General features: G+C 42.9%; 1 protein-coding gene and 1 long non-coding RNA gene across 6 annotated transcripts; one reads left to right on the top strand and one right to left on the bottom strand.

Annotated features, from left to right (window-relative positions):
* On the top strand, positions 1-6,275 carry LOC109892637 (uncharacterized). 4 transcript variants are annotated; one of them, XR_004210256.1, is made up of 7 exons: positions 1-518; positions 1,939-2,029; positions 2,163-2,218; positions 2,415-2,483; positions 2,683-3,354; positions 3,456-3,565; positions 3,670-6,275. It is a non-coding gene; the product is annotated as an uncharacterized LOC109892637 (long non-coding RNA). The 4 variants fall into 4 exon arrangements; XR_002255664.2 differs by lacking the exon at positions 1-518 and having other exon boundaries at positions 544-2,029; positions 2,683-2,857; positions 3,271-3,354; XR_004210255.1 differs by lacking the exon at positions 1-518 and having other exon boundaries at positions 538-2,029; positions 2,683-3,305.
* On the bottom strand, positions 3,953-24,216 carry LOC109892636 (sodium channel subunit beta-4). 2 transcript variants are annotated; one of them, XM_020485320.2, is made up of 6 exons: positions 22,713-24,216; positions 22,117-22,461; positions 8,777-8,940; positions 8,289-8,511; positions 7,959-8,088; positions 3,953-7,770 (listed from the first exon to the last, which is right to left on the bottom strand). In XM_020485320.2, exons 2-6 carry the CDS (start codon positions 22,217-22,219, stop codon positions 7,674-7,676), a joined length of 717 nt encoding a protein of 238 aa, XP_020340909.1. In that variant the 5' UTR covers positions 22,220-22,461; positions 22,713-24,216; the 3' UTR covers positions 3,953-7,673. The 2 variants fall into 2 exon arrangements, with proteins under 2 accessions (XP_020340909.1, XP_020340908.1); XM_020485319.2 differs by having other exon boundaries at positions 22,117-22,449.
* Between the last annotated feature and the right edge of the window lie 259 nt (positions 24,217-24,475).

The following is a 24,475-nucleotide window of genomic DNA, read 5'->3' as shown; positions in this document are numbered from 1 at the left end:
AATGTGTCAGAGGGAAGGTGGTACAACTGGCGACCGTGTCAGCGTGCATGCACCCGGCCTGCCACCGGAGTCGCAAGATGGGACAAGGACGTCCCAGTTGGCCAGACCCTCCCCTAAACCCAGACAACGCTGGGCCAATTGTGCACCGCCTCATTGGTCTCCCGGTTGCGGCTGGGAGAACCTGGGTCTGTAGTGATGCCTCCAGCACTGCAATGCAGTGCCTTAAATGCTGCGCCACTCCGGAGGCCCACCGCTTAGGCTGTTATTTTTTTGTTGTTGTTGAATGGTCACAGTTCTGGTCTGCTTAAAGGGCTACCGCAGTTCCTGATTTGGCCTTGTTTTAGATTTGGTTAATTAAGAAATGCTAGCGGCTGTGACTGAATTCAAACGTGAGTTGGTTTCGGGGTGTGGTTTGATGTAGGTGTTTGCAGGTGGAAAAAGTTAGCTAAATTATTGCGCTAATTTGCTTCAGCTGTGGCAGAGTTGGTTAGACTATCCAAAGTCTAGCCATCTTCAAGGTTAGTTGGTAACTGTCCATTTACACAATGTAAATTACAATGTATAGATGCTTTGAGGTTTAAGTCATTGAAATTTGGAGGTATTGGGATTTTTATGTTGTCCCATGTACATTATGTAATTTAATGATGGTCCATAACTAGCCCCATAGAAATCCAAAGTCAACCTGAATTTATCACAGGCATTACAATAGGGTCTTGTGCAGCTGCACTCCAAATTGATGATTTAAAGCCAATTTACACTTGATCTGAAAATGTGGTGGAGGCTTTGTATGGAGAGTGTGACACAATTGCAGTGCCAAATCAAGCTCCGTACTGCATTTGCATTGCCGTGCATCTCTCAAATCTTGTAATAATGTGGAGGGCTCCGCATTGACATGATTGCTTGGTGGGGGTGGGAGGTTCTGTGTAAACACACTCACCTTGTGATGCGCAAAAAGTATGTTTGTTCTAATTTCTGCGGAGGTCCCATCGCAGTAAATGCTGTACTACCACTGCAGATGTCAGATTGACCATGCAGAGCTTTTAATTTGTGTGCTGCCAGCTGTGGGCAGGATTGAAACAAACCCAACCTTCATTTACGTTGTGATGCAGTCACTACCACAAAACTCTTGTTTTGGAAAAGACTGACTTTATCACCAAAATGATCCTATTTACACATTGTAGGACATTTTGACAGAATAATAAATGTTGACTCATACTGTAGATGTCACACCCCGTTTTCTAAATGAGAAATTGTTTTATTAGGGGTAGTTTCTCTTTAACGGTTGGCTCTTGCGTAGGCACCAATGTGAGGGAGTTATTTTACACTGGCCTGGTTTTTTAATCCAGGCTCTTCACGTCATCGGGCGAAAGCGGGGGGGGAGGAGTACCCTTCTCAAATCAAACAGTAATCTGCACCAGTCGGTCATGTCAACAAGCATGCTCTCATCGTCCAGAATCTCTTTTCCATGAAATAAATGTGATAATTTGAGACAGTGTTTTTATAACAAAATGTATCATATTCACTACATATGCTTAATTACTTTTGTTTTGAGACTACTTTGCCGTCGGACGGAGCAGGCACCTGGATCACGCCCAGGAGGCAGACCGATTCCAAATCAAATGCAATCATTTTCCAGATGATGCAAAACACACCTACACAGGTGTGATTAATCAAACCCCCTCATTAGCAGCTGGGTCTGGCCTGTTTAGCTAATTGACTGTATATGAACCAGAAAAAAAAGGAGCGAGTGTGACGTCTCGCTTCGTCTTCTGCCTCTGGTATTATCCCGGCCAGGGCACAAAAAATCCTGATTCCACTAATCACCTCACCTCCTTACACCAAACCAATTAGCTGATCAGCTAAGGACGCCCTGACTGCTGATTGATGACATGAAGTGGTTGTGAGAGTAATGGCATTGTGGCGTCTGTCTGTTTGAAGGCTATTTTCTAGAGCTTGGCAGAAGCCCCACCTGACTCCTCTGGAGAGAAGCTGATGGAGGGCTGAGTGAGGACTGCTTGGTGGGCACATAGTAAGATATGAGAACGGAACATAGTGTGTTTCACTCTACAAGTGTGTATATAATGAAAAATATAAATATTCATAGATGTTAGAGGTTAAGATACTGTTTCTACTGTTGAGCCCCTGTACCCCCCTCCCTTTAGATTCACATACACTACTGTTAAGAGCACCAAGCCCACACATTTAGATCTGTCTCGAGGTGAGTTAAAACAGATTGCTGTATATTGCCTGGAGTACCACATCATACTGTCACCTGTGTATTATGATTATTATTAGTAGTAGTAGTAGTGACAAATAGGAGAGGAACCTTTTTATCTTTTTTAATTTTACAACTGACTTCTTTAACTGTCCTCACCTCTCTCACACCGATGGCTCTGATCATGCCTCAACGCCAGAAGAAGCAGATTATGGTGGACCGGAGGGACCAAGGAAACTAGAAGCCTAAGAAGATGACCCCTATCACTGTATGTTGTGTACTGTTCACACTGGGGATATTGGCCGTGGGCGCTCACTTCAGTATTTCTCCCCTCCATCTCATGTCTCCAAAAACTTTAACTACATTTTAAATCTGGAGTTCCTCAATCATATTCCTGTTGTAATGTCGCCTGTAGAATTGCACCTTCAGATTCCCTTTTCATCCAATCTTCCACTCGTCTCCTGCAGTCTGGCATCTTGTCGACAGCAAGTTCATCTTCTGCTCCCAGTCATTGAAGTTCATCAACAGCGACGGCGTGTGATCGGAAAGCAGACTGTGCCAGTAAAGAGGCTGAGCTCACCTGTATCCAGCCAAACAGCCAATGCCACCTTCCCAAGCAAAACCCACAGCACCCACTCCACTGTCTGTTTTATCTTCTCTCTATCATCATCCTCTCATCTCACCATACCTCTCTCTGCCTCTACCTTCTCTTAAAGAGCCAATCTGCAGTTGCTACATACATTTTTGGACTTATAAATGAACAAGATATATATATATATATGATTCTTGAAGAATGTAATTTATCAATGCCTCGTAAACTGAGTTTAACTGTTTTACCCCATCCGAACATAATATACTTTGGCTTAAAACAAGCTTAATCTTTGTCAACAAAGTAAATATACACAAACATATAGTCTTAACATGGTTCAAAATACAATTTTGATATCATGGAGGTCAGCCCCATCCCTCAGCTTTTTACTGAAACGGGTGGGGAATTGGCTTTGTTATTGTTTCAACTGCCGATTGCCTCTAACTCATCCTCTTTCTCTGCTCAGTGTGGTTGATGGAGGGCAAAGTGGATGTGTGTCAGGTGAAGCTCCTCCACCATTACACACAGGCCTACAAAATGTCTAACTTTAGTAAGTTTGCTAGACTATCACACTGGCAATGTAGTCATACTTTGCATTAATCTGTCTTCTAATGCCATTTCTTCCGCTGTCACTCCCTCTTTCTCTCCCAGGGTGACAGTGGGGGTCCCCTTGTGTTCCTATCCTGGTTTTGGCAGCTGGTGGGGGTGGTGAGCTGGGGGGTGGGCTGTGCCCGCCGGGGCACCCTGGGGTCTACTGCAGAGTATGTGATGGATAACAGATACCTCATTGTGTTGCATTCCCACTTTTACAGGTGTCGTTGAAATTCCTTACCTGATATGATTTGTTTCTCCTTTTTTGTTTCAGAAGTACTACTGAAAATCCAGTTTCTCTCAGCGGTAACTACTGAAAACTGACTGGTATTCTCTCTCGATGAGCGCTGAGTGGTTCTGGAAAACATTCACACAGTCAAAAGACATACACACTGCACTGACTTACAATACTGACCTGTAAAGTTTCTTTGTGTTCTTATTTTATATTATCTTAGAGATGTAAGTACTTTAGGAGTTATGTATTTCATTTTTTACTAATATTTTATGGTTGATTAATGATTTGTCCAATTTTGACAGGCAAAAAAAAGACAATGTACTGTTATATACAAAAGTTTATTGGATTCTTGTGGCTTTTTATAATAAATAATATTTGAGCAGATATGCATGATGGAAAGATTACATGGGAGGCATCATTTGAGGGAATAGGAGAAACATGGCTGTACATTCATATTAGTTGGAAGATGAATGTGGGACTAAGGGGTCAGTAATGTCTGGGTACATTATAGATTCAAACATTCTGTTGTCTTAAGTGCAATAATGGATGAGGTCACTATTTCCGCGACTACAACTTGGCACAACAAAGTGTTCTCAGAATTTCCAAACCACAAAGATTGAACTTTTGCTTCACCTATCCAGTTTTCAGTACAGTTGTCAAAATAAAGGGAACAAGGAAGACAGTTGGTACTAGGTCATCCAGAACTGTGTAAGGGCATTTCAACAGAACACGTGAGTCACTTTCACAGTTCGGCTTTGTTTAGAGGTTATACATGTAACATTTCCACCTGCAACTAGCGCCAAATGTCAATTACATACCAGTAGAAGCAAAGGAATAGGAATCACAAGAATAAAATCTACTTTTTAGAAAGCTGCGTGACGCTGCAAATTAGTTGTGTACAACTTCCTGCATTACGATTGGTTCTCGTTTGTGAGGTTGACAACAATAGCAAGAACATTAGCAGTACAAATCTTTTTCGGATTGTGATACGGTAAGCTGTACTATGTCATTTGTAAGCAGTCGCCTTTAAAAAAAAAAACATGATGCAATTGGATTTATGGCTTACATCTTACATGTTGCTCCTTGAAATTACACTGTATATTGCATAGCTCCATAGGTTCTAACATTCAGGAACCTTTGAAGGTCTTTTAACACATCACAACAGACCTACACTTGACATGAGAGAAGATACAACTATGTGCCTTCCAAACATTGACAAAAAAGGGCCACATACTGTAGTAACAGAAAAAAGAGGCTAGCTTCCCAGAGTGAGAAGGGAAAGCTTATACATCAGTGCATTACAGGCAAAATAAGTATTCAAATCTGAGCAGAAAGGTCTGCACTATGTACTTCTCCTTTGTACTTAATTGATTGGCCAGAATCTCTATACAGGTGATTTCACAGGTCTGAACCAGACAGTCTCCGTTTAAAAACAATGAAAACTAGCAGTGCTGCAGACCTCAAGGACTGAATAGCCTTGCACTATAAGCCTATGTTCCTCATCTACCCTGGATCAACTCCATATCTCATATGCCACTTTGATTACTGTTGCTCTTGTCATTTTTATTGCTTACATTATCACAGTAAAAGGAACTCAAAATGGTTTATTGGAATCCTGCAGTAGCTACAGTATAGTTATGTTGATGTGATGTCAGGGCAGCTTTGCGAAAGCAAATCCCATTGAGGGAACTGCAGCAGCCTGTCCTACAGTGCGTGGATGTCTTCCTCTCCGTAGTGGTGTTTGTGTTTGCATAGTATCACTGTTATCTTAGGAGAGTATGAATCAGCCAGGGATTCAGTGCCACAAGCTCAAAGCCATGTCCAACCAGAGATAGTACATGTACTACTGTCAATGGCCAAACCATGGTGTCGGTCTGTTCTCATCTAAGACAGCAAAGATCATTCATTCAACTTTACCCTCATGTTAAATATACATTTAGGTTCATTCACTCACTGCTCCACCGATACAACACATCTCTGTTTACACACATGTCTAGCACAGCCGAAGAATATACATATCTACGGTAAAGTGCCCAAAATATCCTCCTGCTATTGCTACAAGCCAGTGCATTTATTTGAAGGGCTATGCTATGGGAACAGCAACACCAGGGGTTGTCCACATTAGAAACAGGTTCAGCAAGTGATTGAGGGAGGTATATTTGTTATGTTTATACAATGACAGATTCAGCAAGGTCCTGGACAATGGACATAGACGTGAATTTCTTCCCTGAACATGGTTTTTCCACAATTTTGTCACACACTGGAAGTATCTTCAAAACAACTATTGTATCTTGACATTGTAGTTCACTAGCAATGTGTTTCCATTGCTAGTCAATGACATTCCATTCCTGATCAGATATGGATTTTCTCCCAGTCCATTCCTGATCAGACATGGGTTTCTCAGGGTTATCCTAGTCCATTCCTGATCAGACGTGGGTTTCTCAGGGTTATCCCAGTCCATTCCTGATCAGACATGGGTTTCTCAGGGTTATCCCAGTCCATTCCTGATCAGACGTGGGTTTCTCAGGGTTATCCCAGTTTGGCAAAATAAATGGGCTGAATATGAGATATTAGTTGTGTGTCTATTCTACACTGTCTAGTAAAGATCGGTTCCAGTCTTTCACGCTACCTGCAACCTAAATGCTGCTCCATGCATCTCTTTATGGTGTAGTTAGTGGAGGTTTCCGTAATGACTGTAGCTGATCGATATCTGTTTTTTTGCAGATGGTGAATTTGTGTTGAATCATGAGCCATGAATGAACCATCATAAATTCTGCTGAGTACTTATTGCAGTGTGTAAAAACATGAATGTGTGTGTATGTGCTCTGTACAGCAAAGAGAGATCCATTTGTAAATTACTTACTATAAGAAATGTGGCGGATATTTCTGTTGGGGGGGGGGGTTAATGTTCATGCCAGAAGACCCACTTTACCAAATAGTGTGCATAGCCTTGGCACACTGGATGTAGCAGGGTTTGGCATGATATGAGGAGATTTAGATCCAGGTTCAAAGCAGACAGAACTTACCACATTATATGTGGTTAAATCTTGGATTCCGGAAAGGAACACAAGAGAGAGTACATGTCTATTGTCAAGCATTGTGTCTCTAAATCTGCCCTGGGGTTTCACATGCTTATAAATGCATTAAAAAGGTTATTTGTCTTAAAAGCAGCATTAGTAGAGGTTCATTTTTTTTCTAGTGGGTTGGTTTCAAGGGATTGTCTATAATTTCATTCATCAGCTTGCAGTATTATTCACTTGCGTTTTTCTGCGTTTGGTAAATGGTTTTGCAGTATTTAGTCTTCCTATCAGCAGAGGAAGATAGAAGCGCTAACAGGCACCAGTGCTTTATATCAAGCAAAGAATGTGTATTAAGTTCTGAACTGGATCCTTTCTCACGTCTCACCACAGCATCACCCTTTTAAAGACCTTAGTTTCTAAATATTATAAAATAAGCTTAATTAATCACTTTTGGATAGGCAGAGTTAATATCATTGTATTCTATCTAAACAACACTAAACTCAACTCTATGTGAATCAGAGCATTACTGAATAAGCTGAATCTGACGTGGCAAAATGTCACTGGAGATTGAATTAGACTGTGTGTTTCTACAAAACACAATATTTTAATTTGTAGACCGTTTCAGTTAAGCCAAGAGTAGTACGGTTGGTGAAAAGAGGAGGATCCAGCACAGTTTAAACAACATTATTACATTGCGTTATTCCCTGTCTCAAGCGTATATTCAATTAATCACTTTTTGTGTTTTTTATTATCATATGAAAAACGGTCCTAGGTTTAAGATTTTTTTTTAAACAATATACCAACTTGAACATATGGGGGTGGTTTCCCAGACACAGCCTAAGCTTATTGGACTAACAAACACTTTCAATGAAGAATCTCCATCAGACGTGCTTCTCAGTCCAAAAAACCTGCCCAAGAAACCTGCCCATGGAGTCACGAGTGCATACACATGTTTGTGCATGTAAATATATGCATAGATATAACTGTATATTTATATATGGTTGTACATACATGCAAGTACTCTCATTTCTTCTTTGGTGTCGTTGGTTTCGAAGTTTTGGATCCTGAGACATTGTTTGTTTCATCTGCTGAGGAAGATTGTACAAGGCACTCGATCTTTCTGTGGAGGGGAGGAACAGAGGAGAGAGGAGGGTTAGAAGAGACACCTGCGTTTTCTACGTATTTGACATTGTAGCCCGACTTTATTGATGCTTTACTACAGCTGGGAGGCACCAAGATGAGCTGAAGGTGTTTCTCTGTGTGGATGGCCAGTTGGCTACTCTCTGTGGCCCCATCTGTCTTACTCACTTCTTCTCCTCGATTTTGAAGAGAACGAAGAGGATGAAGTTCTTCACCAGCATGAAAGTCATCAGCAGGGCGATGGCTCCGCCCACTGCAGAAGCAATTATGATGGTGAGAGTGTTGTCCACCACTCGTACTGCCGAGAAGGAACCAGGGAGAGGAGAAGGTAGAGGCTGATCAGACAAACAGTACCTACCTACAGTGCATCGTCTACAGCACAACACATCTAGACTTTGTGGTCCATATAGTATTCGCCCTGCCCATTGGCAGCACCAGAGGACCTACAGTATATGATCTGCCTGCAATAAAGCAAAGAGAACGCTAGTTAATACTCACACTCGTCCACCACGACAAGGGTAAAGATAGCGCTGTGGTTCTTGCCCTTCTCTTTGGGGTTGCGTCCGAAGCAGGTGTACTGGCCCTCGTCCTCAAAGGTGATGTTCCAAAGCAGGATGGAGATGTTGTTGTGATCACCGGTGCCGATAAAATCCACCCGCTCCCGGAAGATACTCACTGGATGGGGATCCATCCCGTCTAACGGAATCACAGACTCACACACCTGAGAGGACCAGGCAGTCGACAATCATCTGACACTCACAATATCTGACCACAACTCCAATCAAAACACTCACAATAGAGATATCACTTACTGATGCAGGAAAACCATTGGGTCTTCACCACAAATTAGAACACTTGAAAATATGATCTCCCCACACTGACTTTGAACATCCCTGCCGCTATCTGTGTGAGATTTGAGCTGACAAATGACAGTAGTTGTTGTGCGGCTGCTGTTGCTGCAGTGGGCCAGGGCAGCTCTGACCCACCTTCTGCATAGTGCCGTTGTCGTTGTACTGCCAGTTGAAGTAGAGGTTTTTGATGCCGATACAGCTGGCGTAGGTGCAGGGTAGAATCACAGTACTGCCATTCAACGCCTCCAGGAACGGGACCTTCCCTGTGGACATCTCCAGGCCCTGAGCAGACCACACACCTGGGAGGGAGGGGGCAGGGGGAAATTTCAAAGGTAGTACACAATACTACTAAGAAATACAGAAAGGGAAAAGACAACACACACCTGAGTGAGAAATGGCCCATTCCCAGGTTACTATAGCTCATCCATTGACATACTGTAGAGCTGTCAAATAATTATTGACTGATGTCTATTGTAATCCCCTCTAGCCCTATCCCTTCTTAACTGATCCTACAAACTATCAGCGATTTGAAAACTACGGGCTCTATTCAACCTGTATCGCTGAAGGAAAAGTAAAAGTAAATTTCCTATTGAGCCGACAACTGCAATGTTTACCGTGAATGCAGTCTCCGCTAACGAGGGAACATTGCCTTTAAATTTCAATCGCGCTGTAACACTGAATAGCAATACAGATTAAATAGAGCCCTACGTCTGACCTAAACTGAGGGTCAATATCATATCTGGTTCTGATGTCTTCCCTTTGACCTTAACCCAGATAGTTACTGACAGAAGGATAGGAACAGCAAAATATGAACGATAACCCATTTTACTAATGGAATATAGACTTCGTTTTTTTCAATCGCTAACATGCATTGGTCAAAACTGAAGTCACATTGTCAAAACTCTTCACAGTTAGTGAAACAGAAGTGTATGTGGACCAAACTGTGAATCATTTTTCATTGCTTTCACACAAAATGCATTCAATGACCACATTCTCAGAAATCAATGAACTCTTTTCTCATTCATACTCCACCACCTGCAAAACTATATTTGCAGCACGTTTTCAAATGCTAACACACTGTTTCCAAAACTGTTAAAAACACATTCAAAACAGAATGATGGCAAATGTCGTGCATTTCTGCAGTAACCAGACTGAAACATGTAGAACATCTCAGCAGAATATTTAATCATTCCAAACACAGCTGATTGCAATTTCAGCTAAAAGTCTACCCAAGTGTCCTGTTTTTAGTCTCGTTACCAAAACAGAAGAGGGAGGCTTCGGAATGATTTAGGTTGGAAACATGGATCAAGGTAGACAGGTTGGTGGGGAAAAAAGAGTGGCAGGGAGAGGGAGAATGCGTGGAGGACAAAGGAGAAGAAGAGAAGAGAAGAGTGGTGGGCCAAAATACCAGCAACAGTGTGTGAAAACCTTGCGAAGACTTACAGAAAACGTTTGACCTCTGTCATTGCCAACAAATAGTATATAAGTATATTGAGATAAACTTTTGTTATTGACCAAATACTTATTTTCCACCATAATTTGCAAATTAATTCATAAAAAATTCTACAATGTGATTTTCTGGATTTTTTCTTCTCATTTTGTCTGTCATAGTTGAAGTGTACCTATGATGAAAATTACAGGCCTCTCTCATCTTTTTAAGTGGGAGGACTTGCACAATTGGTGGCTGACTAAATACTTTTTTGCCCCACTGTACATATGAGATATGTAATGTAGGGTATGTAAACATTATATAAAGTGGCATTGTTCAAAGTGACCAGTGATACATTTATTACATCAATTTTTTGTATTATTAAAGTGGCCAGAGATTTGAGTCAGCATGTTGGCAGCAGCCACTCAATGTTAGTGATGGCTGATTAACAGTCTGATGGCCTTGAGATAGAAGCTGTTTTTCAGTCTCTCGGTCTCAGCTTTGATACACCTATACTGACCTCGTCTTCTGGATGATAGCGGGGTGAAAAGGCAGTGGCTTGATGGTTGTTGTCCTTGATGATCTTTTTGGCCTTCCTGTGACATCGGGTGGTGTAGGTGTCCCATAGGGCAGGTAGTTTGCCCACGGTGATGCGTTGTGTAGACCTCATTACCTTTTGGAGAGCCTTACGGACAAATATCTTCAGTCTCCTGAGGTTGAAGAGGCGCTGTTGCTCTTTCTTCACCACGCTGTCTGTGTTGGTGGACCATTTCAGTTTGTCCGTGATGTGTACGCCAAGGAACTTTCCACCACTGTCCCGTCGATGTGAATAGGGGGGGGGGGTGCTCCCTCTGCTGTTTCGTGAAGTCCACGATCATCTTGTTTTTTTGACGTTGAGTGCGAGGTTATTTTCCTGACACCACTCCCCGAGGGCCCTCACCTCCTCCTTGTAGGCCGTCTCGTCGTTGTTGGTAATCAAGCCTACCACTGTAGTGTCGTCTGTAAACTTGATGATTGAGTTGGAGGCGTGCATGGCCACACAGTCATGGGTGAACAGGGAGTACAGGAGAGGGCTGAGAACGCACCCTTGTGGGGCCCCACTGTTAAGGATCAGCGGGGTGGAGATGTTTCCTACCTTCACCACCTGGGGGCGGCCCGTCAGAAAGTTCAAGACCCAGTTGCACAGGGCGGGGTCGAGACCCAGGGTCTGACGAGTGACGATTTTGACGAGTTTGGAGGGTGCTATGGTGTTAAATACTGAGCTATAATCGATGAACAGCATTCGTACATAGGTATTCTTCTTGTCCAGATGGGTTAGGGCAGTGTGATTGCGTTGTCTGTGGACCTATTGAGGTGGTAAGCAAATTGGAGTGGGTCTAGGGTGTCAGGTAGAGTGGAGGTGATATGATCCTTAACTAGTCTCTCAAAGCACTTCATGATGGAAGTGAGTGCTACGGGGCGATAGTCGTTTAGCTCGTTACCTTAGCTTTCTTGGGAACAGGAACAATGGTGGCCCTCTTGAAGCATGTGGGAACAGCGGACTGGGATAGGGATGGATTGAATATGTCTGTAAACACACCAGCCAGCTGGTCTGCGCATGCTCTGAGGAGGTGGCTAGGGATGCCGTCTGAGCCGGCAGCCTTGCGATGGTTAACACGTTTAAATGTTTTACTCAAGTTGGCTGTGGTGAAGGAGAGCCTGCAGGTTTTGGTAGCGGGCCGTGTCAGTGGCACTGTATTGTCCTCAAAGCGAGCAAAGAAGTTGTTTAGTTTGTCTGGGAGCAAGACATCGGTGTCCGCGACGTTGCTGATTTTCTTTTTGTAATCCGTGATTGACTGTAGACCCTGCCACATACTTCTCCTGTCTGAGCCGTTGAATTGCGATTTTACTTTGTCTCTATACTGATGCTTAACTTGTTTGATTGCCTTGCGGAGGGAATAGCTCAACTGTTTGTATTGAGTCATGTTTCCGGTCGTCTTGCCATGATTAAAAGCAGTGGTTCGAGCTTTCAATTTTGTGCGAATGCTGCCATCATTCCACGGTTTCTGGTTGGGGAAGGTTTTAATAGTCAAAGTGGGTACAACATCACCGATGCATTTGCTATTAAACTCGCTCACCGAATCTTTTGGTAGATAATGCGGTCGGCATTTGATTGTAAGGAATTCTAGGTCAGGTGAACAAAAGGACTTGAGTTCCTGTATGTTGTTATGATCACACCCCGACTCGTTAATCATAAGGCATACACTCCCTCCCTTCTTCTTACCAGAGAGATGTTTGTTTCTGTCAGCGCGATGCGTGAAGAAACCAGGTGGCTGTACCGACTAACGTATCCTGAGTGAGCCATGTTTCCATGAAACAGAGAATGTTACAATCTCTGATGTCTCTCTGGGAGGCAACCCTTGTTCTAATTCCATCTACCTTGTTGTCAAGAGACTGGACATTGGCTAGTAGTATACTCGGGAGCGGTGGGCGATGTGCACATCTACGGAGCCTGACCAGAAGAACACTCCGTCTGCGCCATTATTTTGGGTCACCTACTGGGATCCGATCCATTGTCCTTGGTGGTGGTCCAACCAGAGGTTCCGCTTTGGGAAAGTCATATTCCTGGTCGTAATGTTGGTAAGTTGAAGTTTCTCTTATATCCAATAGTTCCTCTCGGCTGTATGTAATAAGACTTAAGATTTCATGGGGTAACAATGTAAGAAATAATACATGAAAAAAAATACTGCATAGTTTCCTAAGAATGCAAAGTGAGGCGACCATCTCTGTCGGCGCCATCACAGTCTGCCCTCCTGCTTTTCCCAGTCTCTCTTTTTCACACCCTCCTGGTTTTGAACCTTCCCTGTCCTGACTCTGAGCCTGCCTGCCAACCTGTACCTTTGCTACACATAACTACATATTACAGTACAATACAGTATTTTTTTTAACTTATACTGACATTTTGAAATATGCTGATTGTTGTGTTTTTTAGTAGGATCCAAAGGTTGACTCCCTCAGGAGGGAGAGGCAGAATATTATCAGATGAGCAGGAAATTGCTATTGTTGACATGGTAATTGGCAACAATGCAATAAAACTGCGGGAAATTTGGGGGAGTGCTGGCAGACAATATCACTTTTGGGAATGTGAATACGGTCAGCACAACAACAATTGCAAGAGTCCCAGAGAAACATAAAATAAGGATGAAGCACTTGTACACTGTACCCTTTGAGAGAAACGGTGAACGTCTGAAAGAACTCTGGTATCAATATGTCCAGGTAAGATGTTCAATAACCAAAGAGGGTACATACACAGCTATGCATAATGTAAAGTACTGTAAACCTGTGGCTGTACTCTATTTTAGAGTAAATGAGATGGAATTCAGGCAAACTTCACATACGTTCTTCGTTGTGGATTCAACCTGGCAAAGACATGCTGCAGAGGAATGAAATTTGATTGGACAGATCAACCATGGATGTCCCAGGCCAGAGAGGAGCTAACATCACAATGTGTGCAGCACTGTCTAATGATGGTTTGCTGTTTTACACAAACCACTCATTGACCCCTACTATACAGAGAGGCTAATTTCTTTTCTGGATGACCTGCATAATCGACTTGTGCCAGCGGAGGAAAGAAGGGCAAGAAACTCCCCTACCTTCTGCTGCAGTCACAGACTGGTTTGCTGCACATTCCAGGATGTCAGTACTATTCCTGCCTCCATACTCTCCCTTCCTAAACCCCATAGAGGAGTTTTTCTCTGCGTGGAGGTGGAAGGTTTATGACCACCATCCACATGGCCAGATGTCCTTACTGGATGCCATGAATGCGGGGTGTGGAGACACTTCTCCTGAAGACTGCCAGGGTGTGGAGACACTTCTCCTGAAGACTGCCAGGGTGTGGAGACACTTCTCCTGAAGACTGCCAGGGTGTGGAGACACTTCTCCTGAAGACTGCCAGGGTGTGGAGACACTTCTCCTGAAGACTGCCAGGGTGTGGAGACACTTCTCTGGAAGACTGCCCGGGTGTGGAGACACTTCTCCTGAAGACTGCCAGGGTGTGGAGACACTTCTCCTGAAGACTGCCAGGGTGTGGAGACACTTCTCCTGAAGACTGCCAGGGTGTGGAGACACTTCTCCTGAAGACTGCCAGGGTGTGGATACACTTCTCCTGAAGACTGCCAGGGTGTGGAGACACTTCTCCTGAAGACTGCCAGGGTGTGGAGACACTTCTCCTGAAGACTGCCAGGGTGTGGAGACACTTCTCCTGAAGACTGCCAGGGTGTGGAGACACTTCTCTGGAAGACTGCCAGGGTGTGGATACACTTCTCCTGAAGACTGCCAGGGTGTGGAGACACTTCTCTGGAAGACTGCCAGGGTGTGGAGACACTTCTCCTGAAGACTGCCAGGGTTAGATTAGACATTCCAGAAGATACTTTCCAAGATGCATCACCAGAGAAGACACAATATGTGATGTTGATGAGAACTTGTGGCAAAATGCAGGAGAGAGGGAGAACTAGAACCCTCATAGTACTGTACAATGAGCGATTATACTAGACATGTTGATGAGAACTAGAACCCTCACAGTACTGTACAATGAGTGATTATACTAGACATGTTGATGAGAACTAGAACCCTCACAGTACTGTACAATGAGCGATTATACTAGACATGTTGATGAGAACTAGAACCCTCACAGTACTGTACAATGAGTGATTATACTAGACATGTTTTTATTATTATTGCAGCCCTGGAATTTCAGGAATGTTTTTTAAAAACTTATTTAAGTAAAATAAGTAAAAAAATAAAGGCTATTGACGCAAATTGCGGCATTTCTGATTCATTCTTGTTACATATATTTTAGTACAGTCAAAGTGAAAAGGTGTTATTCTTATTCTATAATGAAATATTGATTTGTGTGAAATCATTCAAAGAGAGAAGTTAATTTATGTAATGCTCCCTGTTAGTGTTTTTAAGGTCAGTGTGTTCTGAGTGAGAATTGATGCCAGTTATGGTCGAACAAGCTTATTTTGTACAGTATGAAGTGTTTTGAGTTTTGGAGGTGAGATGAACTGTTTGGCCAAGATTCATGTTGGTAATGCAGACTGTAGAGTTTTGAAGTAGCTTCAGTATTGACCGATGCTTCTTAGCAATTGAAAAAAACTGCACGCTTAACTATTGTACAGAGAATGTGCATATTGCAATAAAACAGGACAAGGATATACACTTCCGTACTTTCATTTGCATGCACGCACGCTGGCACACACAATTCACAGACCACAGACACTTAGGTCTGCAGTAATCTTATGGCACAGACCCTCAGTCTAGAGGTAGTGAGAGGGAGAAAGAAGGATGGGACAGGGGGAAAAAAAGAGCCATTCCTACATATTACAGATGTTGGATCTTCATTTGATCACCCTGTTGCAGGAGAACTCAAGTTTCAATGTTACAGTGAAATGCCTTTCTTGCAAAACACAACAATGTAATACTAAAAATAACAAGCAGGAAATGTTTAACTTGTGAGGTTTAAAAAAGGCGTATAAAGTGTGTAATTTCCCCTTTGAAATAAAAGTATCAACCCCTACAAAAATGTCCATTAACATGAATTATTATCCACATTTACATTTCCTGTTGATGCAGGATTATTTTTCTGCTGTAACAAACTCGCTCAAATTAAGATCCTACATCTGTATGTACAGTTGTGTGTGTAGTATTTTATTACAGTGTTCGGGATGTTGTGAGGCCATTTAACTCAATGCAGGCTCATTAAACTCAGTAATTAGCTAATTAGTTTGGGCTCATCTCCCCTTTAAGGGAATCCAAATAACGCAGGTCCCACCACCTCTAACACGATCCAGATAATGCCGACACCAACACTTCTCAAGTGGACCTAAAGATGATGGATGGTTAGTCTGGTTACATGCCATCACTGGGACAATACAGTAATGCTGCTCACATACTTCCACCTCTGCCCAGTCTGTTCTCTCCTCAAATTCACTAAACAATAGTATTAACTGTCCTGGCTATCCCATTTTCTCTTGCTCTGTTTGTCCCTCTGCAGTCCCCATTCCTAAATATGTTTTCTCCCTCTGTTTTTACATCACACCTCAGCTGTGTGACACATCGTCAATAACCGACTCAAGGTCAGGTTTAGACAAGCAGTTTGGGATAATACATGGCTGTAAACTCCAGGGAGGGCTGCACAGGGAGCAAAATGACTCCTTCACTCAGATTCCTTCCCTCTTTTTCTCTTTCGCTCACACACACACACACACACACACACACACACACACACACAGTCCCAATGCAGCACAGTGATGCAGCAGAAACGCTCACACATCTCAGATTGTTCTGAAATTGTTTCTGTTAGATTAGCATTTTTGCAACATTGTTTTGTTGACATAAGGAATCCAAAGAAATGGCCAAAAGCTACCTCCCACAACCCACACTAATCTCACCCAAACAAAAATTATACAGTCAGTTCTCTATGTCTGAGAAGTAGTATGACGCTGAAGTATTGAGAATTGTTTCTTCATCCTCTGTAATCTATTCCCAATTAATTTGATGTATTTGAAGCTGTTAGGTTTACGTTCCATACTACATCCTGATATTACTAGGATATCACTACAGACCCAAATTCGATCCCAGGTTATGTCAACCGGCCGTGACCGGGAGTTCCATAGAGCGGCGCACAATTGGCCCAGCTTCGTCCTGGTTAGGGGGGGATTTGGCCGGGTGGGCTTTACTTGGCTCATCACACTCTAGAAACCCCTTGTGTGGCAGGAGTTGCAGGCTGACTTCGATCATCAGTTTAACAGTGTTTCCTCCGAAACATTTGTGTGGCTGGCTTCCAGGTGAAGGGGGCGGGTGTTAGTTAAGAAGCGAGGTTTAGCGGGTCATGTTTCGGAGGACGCATGATTCAACAATTGCCTTTCCCGCGCGTGTTGGGGAGTTGCAGTGATTAGACAAGATCGCAATTGGGGAGAAAAAGCAGTTAAAATACAAAAATAGTAATAACAGAGTTTGTTTAGTCGTGATATGTACAGGGACGCAGATGCTCCGGGCTCCAACAGTGCAGGTACATAAAACATATATATATGAAGCATGCTGACGCCTTTACAGGATAAGGAAACTAATATGTCATTTTGTAATTTGGGTGAACTATCCATTTAACATTGAGGGTGGGGGGGAACAGCACCATCTAGTGGTTAGAACCTGATAATACCATTCAAAAGTTTGGGGTCACTTAGAAATGTCCTTGTTTTTGAAAAAGCACATTTTTTGTCTATTAAAATAACATAAAATTGAGCAGAAATACAGTAGATATTTTTAATCTTGTAAATGACTATTGTAGCTGGAAACGGCTGGCAGCTTCATTAAATAGTATCCACAAAACACCAGTCTCAACGTCAACAGCGAAGAGGCGACTCTGGGATGCTGGCCTTCTAGGCAGAGTTCCTCTCTCCAGTGTCTGTGTTCTTATGCCCATCTTAATCCTTTTTTTAATTGGCCAGTCTGAGATATGGCTTTTTCTTTAAAACTCTGCCTAGAATACCAGCATCCCAGAGTCGCCTCTTCACTGTTGACTTTGAGACTGGTGTTTTGCGGGTACTTTTTAATGAAGCTGCCAGTTGAGGACTTGTGAGGCATCTGTTTCTCAAACTAGACACTAATGTACTTGTCCTCTTTCTCAGTCGTGCACTGTGGCCTCGCACTCCTCCTTCTATTCTGGTTAAAGCCAGTTTGCCAGTTTATTTATTTTTTACTTGCTATATTGTATTTACTTCGCAACCATGACCCTTATCTCACCTCATTTGCTCACATTGTATATAGACTCATTTTTCTACTGTATGATTGACTGTATGTTTGTTTATTCCATGTGTAACTCTGTGTTGTTGTACGTGTCGAACTGCTTTGCTTTATCTTGGCCAGGTCGCAATTGTAAATGAGAGCTGGTTCTCAACTTGCCTACCTGGTTAAATAAAGGTGAAATAAAGGTTTGCGCTGTTCTGTGAAGGTAGTAGTGCACAGCGTTGTACGAAATCTTCAGTTTCTTGGCAATTTCTCGCGTGGAATAGCCTTCATTTCTCAGAACAAGAATAGACTGACGAGTTTCAGAAGAAAGATCTTTGTTTCTGGCCATATCGAGCCTGTAATCGAACCCACAAATGCTGATGCTCCAGACAGTCAACTAGTCTAAAGAAGGCCAGTTTTATTGCTTCTTTAAAATCAGCAGTTTTCAGCAAACATAATTGCAAAAGGGTTTTCTAATGACCAATTAGCCTTTTAAAATTATAAACTTGGAGTAGCTAACGCAAAGCGCCATTGGAACACAGGAGTGATGGTTGCTGATAATAGGCCTCTGTACGCCTATGTAGATATTCCATTAAAAATCTGTTGTTTCCAGCTACAATAGTCATTTACAACATTAATGTCTACACTGTATCTGATAAATTTTATGTTATTTAAAAAAAACTTGCTTTTCTTTCAAAAACAAGAACATTTCTAAGTTACCCCAAACTTTTCAACAGTAGTGTAGGTTGGAACATAAATCTACTGTAACTTCAATGACTAATTTCTCTGAAGGAGGGGGGGCAACAAATTCACTGAGAACACATTGCCTAGGATGAAGAAACAATACTCAGAGCTGCAGCAGCATACTACTTGTCAGACAGAGAAATTATTACTGTATACTCATTGTTAGGGTGGGATTGGTGTGGGGTGTGGGGGGTCCGTGGCTGGCTTTTGACAATATCTTTGGATTCCTCATGTTTTATTCATTGTTAGAGTAATGTTAGGTACTATATTTATTGAATATTGTATGAATCCTATAAATTTAAATGGCCAATTTGGATGCAATCAATTAGCTTAAATTCTCAGAGTTCAAATAATTTTTCATTAAAATAATGTTGCAGGAATGCTAATCTTATTAGTTTCTAAATACAGAAATTATTTCAGAATAATCAGAGATAGTGGGTGTCGTGCATCTGCCACAGGGCAGATGCACCTCCCTCTCTCTCTCCACTTTTCATTTCTTACACTGTTATTTGGTCCGCTCTCCTTTTCCCTCGCTTTTTGTGTTTCTCTGTAACTCTACATCTGGTTTTCAACTAGATACCACAGCCACAATATCGGCTTAGTCAAAATCGGCTACAAAAATGTGCGTTTTGGTCTTAATTTAAGGTTATGGTAAGGTTGAAAATCAGATTTTAAAAAGATAAATTGTAGAAGGAGTTTAGTCATAATTATGACTTTGTGGCTGTGGAAACTAGTGACAACCCTGCATCTGTGTCTATATATTTTCTCGGCTGTTTGGTGACCATTGATATATAGTTGTAACTGAAGATAGTGCAGGTTCTACAGGATATGGCCATTAACTTCAGTGGAAAAATAAAAGGCAAGAGAGAAATCCAGTGGTTGAGATAATCCAACAAAGACTTAGCCTCATACCAAATCCCAATCAGAGCCAAACCAGGACATCATACCCCAGGACACTTCACATGGTGATTGTCCCAGAAAAATAAAGGCACCCTGACCCTAGACCCTCCTATGGATTCTGTCAGAAGCAGTCTCCACTGGGTTGCTTATGTAATTACTTTGTTTCCAAACTGTCCTTTGTGAGGCTCTCCCTTGTGCTAGGCCTCTAACTGGAACAGTGATGCTTTCTAACCTACATGTGTCTATTTCAAGAACAATTCTATCATGAAACCTCATAGACCTACCTGTACAACTATACCATCCATAGAACCAGAACTGAGCACACATCATGAACACTATCAACATTTTAGTTGTTGAAAATGTTGATAGACTAAGAAACTCCTCTAAACTATGAGCCTACAGTGTTTCCTAAATGACCCAGCAATCATGTGGATATTAAATAGTTGAATTGCAGACACCGAGGCATAATTTGGCTGGAGGGGAGGGACAGGGTGGACTTGTCTTGCAGTCCTGTTGACTCAGAGCGTGAGAACCTCAGAGCCTGAACCTGAGCCTGACGGAGCCTGGCTGACTGCTCCTGGTCTGTCTAGCTGTTAATAATATGACCATGATATTTCACATAGCAAATGCTGCTGTCTTGACTTCATCTCAGACCAGTCCCCATTACCCCACTGCACTTCCACTGATACCAGCCAACTGCATTATTACTCTATTAACCTGGGCCTACAGAGGAGCTTCTCATCACACTGAAATGTTGTTACCCGGGATAAAATTGACTCAGAGTTAAAAGCTAAAGAAGAATCAATACAGTAACTCAATGTTGCACAAAAGCTATTGGTTTTGTGTTTACTGTAAAGGCAAAATAAAACGTGTTAAAATGGTCATGTCTGACATCAATAAAATACTTAGTGCATTCAGAAAGTATTCAGACCCCTTGACTTTTTCCACATTCTGTTACCCTTACGGCCTTAATCTAAAATGATTTAAATTGTTTTTCCCCTTCATCTACCTACACCCAATATCCCATAATGACAAAGCAAAAACGGTTTCTTAGAATGTTATGTAAACGTATAAGAAATAAAAAACTGAAATATTACATTTACATAAGTATTCAGACCCTTTACTCAGTACTTTGTTGAAGCACCTTTAGCAGCGATTACAGCCTTGAGTCTTCTTGGGTATGAAGCTAAAAGCTTGCCACACCTGTATTTGGGGAGTTTCTCCCAGTCTTCTTTGCAGATCCTCTCAAGCTCTGTCAGGTTGGATAGGGAGCTTTGCTGCACAGCTATTTTCAAGTACCTCCAGAGATGTTCAATCAGGTTCAAGTCCGGGCTCTGGTTGGGCCACTCAAGGACATTCAGAGACTTGTCCCGAAGCCACTCCTGTGTTGTCTTGGCTTTGTGCTTAGGGTCGTTGTCCTGTTGGAAGGTGAACCTTCGCCCCAGTCCAAGGTCCTGAGCGCTCTGGAGCAGGTTTTCATCAAGGATCTCTGTACTTTGCTCTGTTCATTTTTTCCCTCGATCCCAGTCCCTGCCACTGAAAAACATCCTCACAACACGATGCTGCCACCACCATGCTTCACAGTAGGGATGGTGTCGAACACAATCCTGTCGTGGAGCTCTGCGGACAATTCCTTCGACCTCATGGCTTGGTTTTTGCTCTGACATGCATTGTCAATTGTGGGACCTTATATAGACAGGTGTGTGCCTTTCCAAATAATGTCCAATCCATTTAATTTACCACAGGTGGACTCCAATCAAGTTGTAGAAACATCTCAAGGATGATCAATGAAACAGAATGCACCGGAGCTCAATTTCAAGTCTCATAGCAAAGGGTCTGAATACTTATGTAAATAAGGTATTTCTGTTTATTTGTAATACATTTGCACACACAAAAATGTAATTATGGGTTATTATGGGTTATTGTGTGTAGATGGATGAAGAATTTTTTTCATTTAACCCATTTTAGAATAAGGCTGTATCGTTACAAAATGTGGAAAAAGTCAAGGGGTCTGAATACTTCACAAATGCACTATATATTATTTTAGTCCTTTTAATTCTTATGAATACTATTGCTTATTGCTTTGATAAAATGCTTGTCCAATAGGCTGCCACTGATAGGTCCTGCATAATAATACTCTGGATGACATATTTAGTGACAAACCTCTGAACTCTGATTCAGGCTGTGAAACAGAGGGGTGTTATGTACACTAAAATTATAAAATCACCATTCTATCTGGTGACGTATGCTTAGGTATCCATCAAACATACTTCAGCACGCAAACTGACAGCAGTTTCTAGCCACCACACAAATGAAACTGATACAATTTCTCCAATCAATCCACACAATCAAAAGCCAACTGCCACAATGTTGCCTACCATTCTGAAGTGAGAGCAAGATTTTAACTGTAACGAGTCGATTCTATGGAACTGGAGAATCTGCAAAATGACATCCGATCGCAAATGCAGTAAATGTTTCATAGCACACTACAGGGCAGTTGGGGTTGCGGAATTGGGGAAATTACTAAAACTTTACTCAACACAAAGAGAGAGAGGACAACCTGGGAGTGAGAGGTGCAGAGAGAGAGGGATTGGATGAAAGAGAAGTGATATATGACTGAGACAGAACATCTTACTGAGCAGCAAAGTGATGATCAGGCTGGTCCGGGGCCAGGTGGTGTGTGAGGACAACAGATACTTGGACCTGGGCTCCTCAGGCCCACTCTCCTGAACCTCCATGGCACTCCGATCCCGTCCAAAACACCCCCTGCTGTGGGATCCAGCCCAGGGTCCGTTGGGCTGGAGTTATCCCCTCAGAAACTGGTCAGGTCTGTGTAAACCTGAATCCCCCTGGTCTGGTTGTTTGTTGTGCCTGTGCGACTGATCTGGTCACAACCGAGGCACCACGTCCCACTGTGTTGTTATCCAGTCCTGGTAGCGGTGCGTCTGCCTGCCAACCACCAACACTCCTGTCATGAAGACTGTAGGTTAGACAGAGGGCGAACAGGAGGGGAGAAAGAGGGAGCATGTGGGTGGGTAAGGGAAGAGGGTACAGACTTAAAAACAAACTCAAGGCGAACTAAGTCAATCAGCTATAATCCTTCAGTAAGAGAGCACTCCTAAACAGAGAAAGACGAGCAGAAATAATGAGGATTTAAGAGATAGAGAAGAGACGAGAGAGAGAGAGAGTAAAGGGGATGTGTGCGCAGCGTGAGACAGTACTGCACCGTACCTCTTCCTGTGGCTGTATTCCCTGAGAAGCCGGACCAGCAGCCTGACTACACAGCACAGCTGAGTCAGAACACACGGCAGAGCAGAGGAGCTGAGCCAGGGGAGAATCACTGCGCACAGCCAGTCAGGGTGCAGTCAAGGAGATTCCACCAGCCAGCGATTCCTCTGCAGAGAAAGGCACGATGCAGTCCCAGTCAGTGAGAGGGGGGGGGGGGGAGAAGAGAAAGGAGAGGGAGAAGAGAGAGAGAGCGAGAGAGAAGAGAAAAAGAGAGAGAGAAAGAGGAGGGGGGAGAGAGTGAGAGAAGAGAGCGAAGAGAGAACAAGGTAGAGAATGGACAGGAGGAGTGCTGCTGCAGTAACCCTGGTGGCTGGTGGCTGCTGGTTCTGACGGTCCTTTCTCTTCTTCCTGGATAGCAGAGCCCCAGTTTCTTCTTCCCTTTGCCTGCAAGCCTGCCCCTCTGGCTCGCTCTCAACTTTCCCCTGCACAATCTCTCTCTTGGCTCAGTGCCTGTCTGTCCCTCTCTCTTTCTCTCTCTCTCTCTTTCGTAGCCTCCTCTTAACCCCCCTCCCCGTCTGCCTCCCTCTCTCTCTCCCCCTCCCCTCTCCTGACTGTGAATGCAGACGCAGGCACTTTTGCCATAGTGCTTGTGGAGATCAGAGAAAGTTCTGCAGTGCAGGTTGGAGGGGGTTTTGTAACAGAGCGCCAGGGACACACCAGCCTCTACGCACTACCTTGTATTTATAAACATCCTGGATGTAGAAATAGATATGACATGTTCTAACATTGATCTACGGTATGTGACAATGTCCTGGTAATAAAAAAAACTATACGTTCGTCAACCACTCCCTTGAGTTACACTGCATAGCTTCAAATCACAGAATTTAGAGTGAGGATGTTCGCTGTTAAATGTGAACATATTTCACTCCTGTTATATCTGACGTCTACACCTGAATAAATGAGGGTGTGTGTTTATCTGCAATGTGAATGTGACTTTGAGAGCTCTCCCGCTCTCTCCTCCCTCCCAATCTCTGTCTGTACTCATCCTTACACTATGACAGAGTTGAGTTTCCTCTGACTGCATTTCTCTCCCCTCCTCTTCCCTCCCTTCTCAGGTTTTCACATTATGATATGGATATGGTGTTGGTCTGGATTAGTTGCTGTTCCCAGCCCTGCCTGGCCAAACCAGTTCTAACGACAGTGTCATATTCCCGTACATCAGGATAATTAGCATCTATAACCATGAGTACACCATCTGGCAATCAAGGAGCATGTGTGAGGGATGGGATGTGTGCCTCAGAAGGTCAAACCAGTGAACATAGTGTCACTGCAGAGTTATGAGAACATTATGCTAACGTAATGTGGCTGGCAGTGCAAAGATGAGACAGTGTGAAAAAACATGGTGACCCCCACCCCTAACATCCTATGATAGATGTACCCAACACATGTCAATGAGAGAGGACCACTAGTGCCTGACTGATGTACAGTGGGGCAAAAAGTATTTAGTCAGCCACCAATTGTGCAAGTTCTCCCACTTAAAAATATGAGAGAGGCCTGTAATTTTCATCATAGGTACACTTCAACTATGACAGACAAAATGAGAAGAAAAATCCAGAAAATCACATTGTAGGATTTTTTATGAATTTATTTGCAAATTGTGGTGGAAAATAAGTATTTGGTCACCTACAAACAAGCAAGATTTCTGGCTCTCACATACATGTAACTTCTTCTTTAAGAGGCTCCTCTGTCCTCCACTCTTTACCTGT

The sequence above is a fragment of the Oncorhynchus kisutch genome, linkage group LG6 (assembly GCF_002021735.2).
Source record: "Oncorhynchus kisutch isolate 150728-3 linkage group LG6, Okis_V2, whole genome shotgun sequence".
NCBI lineage: Eukaryota > Metazoa > Chordata > Actinopteri > Salmoniformes > Salmonidae > Oncorhynchus > Oncorhynchus kisutch.
The sequence above is the reverse complement of the archived record's forward strand: the minus strand, read 5'-3'. Positions and strand labels throughout refer to the sequence as shown.

What these genes read in the sequence shown, in the direction of transcription:
- LOC109892636 (XM_020485320.2), bottom strand. Translation starts at nt 22,219, where the DNA reads ATGGAGGTTCAGGAGAGTGGGCCTGAGGAGCCCAGGTCCAAGTATCTG. An exon ending in ACAACGGCACTATGCAGAAG is followed by an intron (nt 8,512 to 8,776) that starts GTGGGTCAGAGC and finishes TGGTCCTCTCAG; the next exon opens with GTGTGTGAGTCTGTGATTCC. An exon ending in TTCAAAATCGAGGAGAAGAA is followed by an intron (nt 7,771 to 7,958) that starts GTGAGTAAGACA and finishes TCCCCTCCACAG; the next exon opens with AAAGATCGAGTGCCTTGTAC.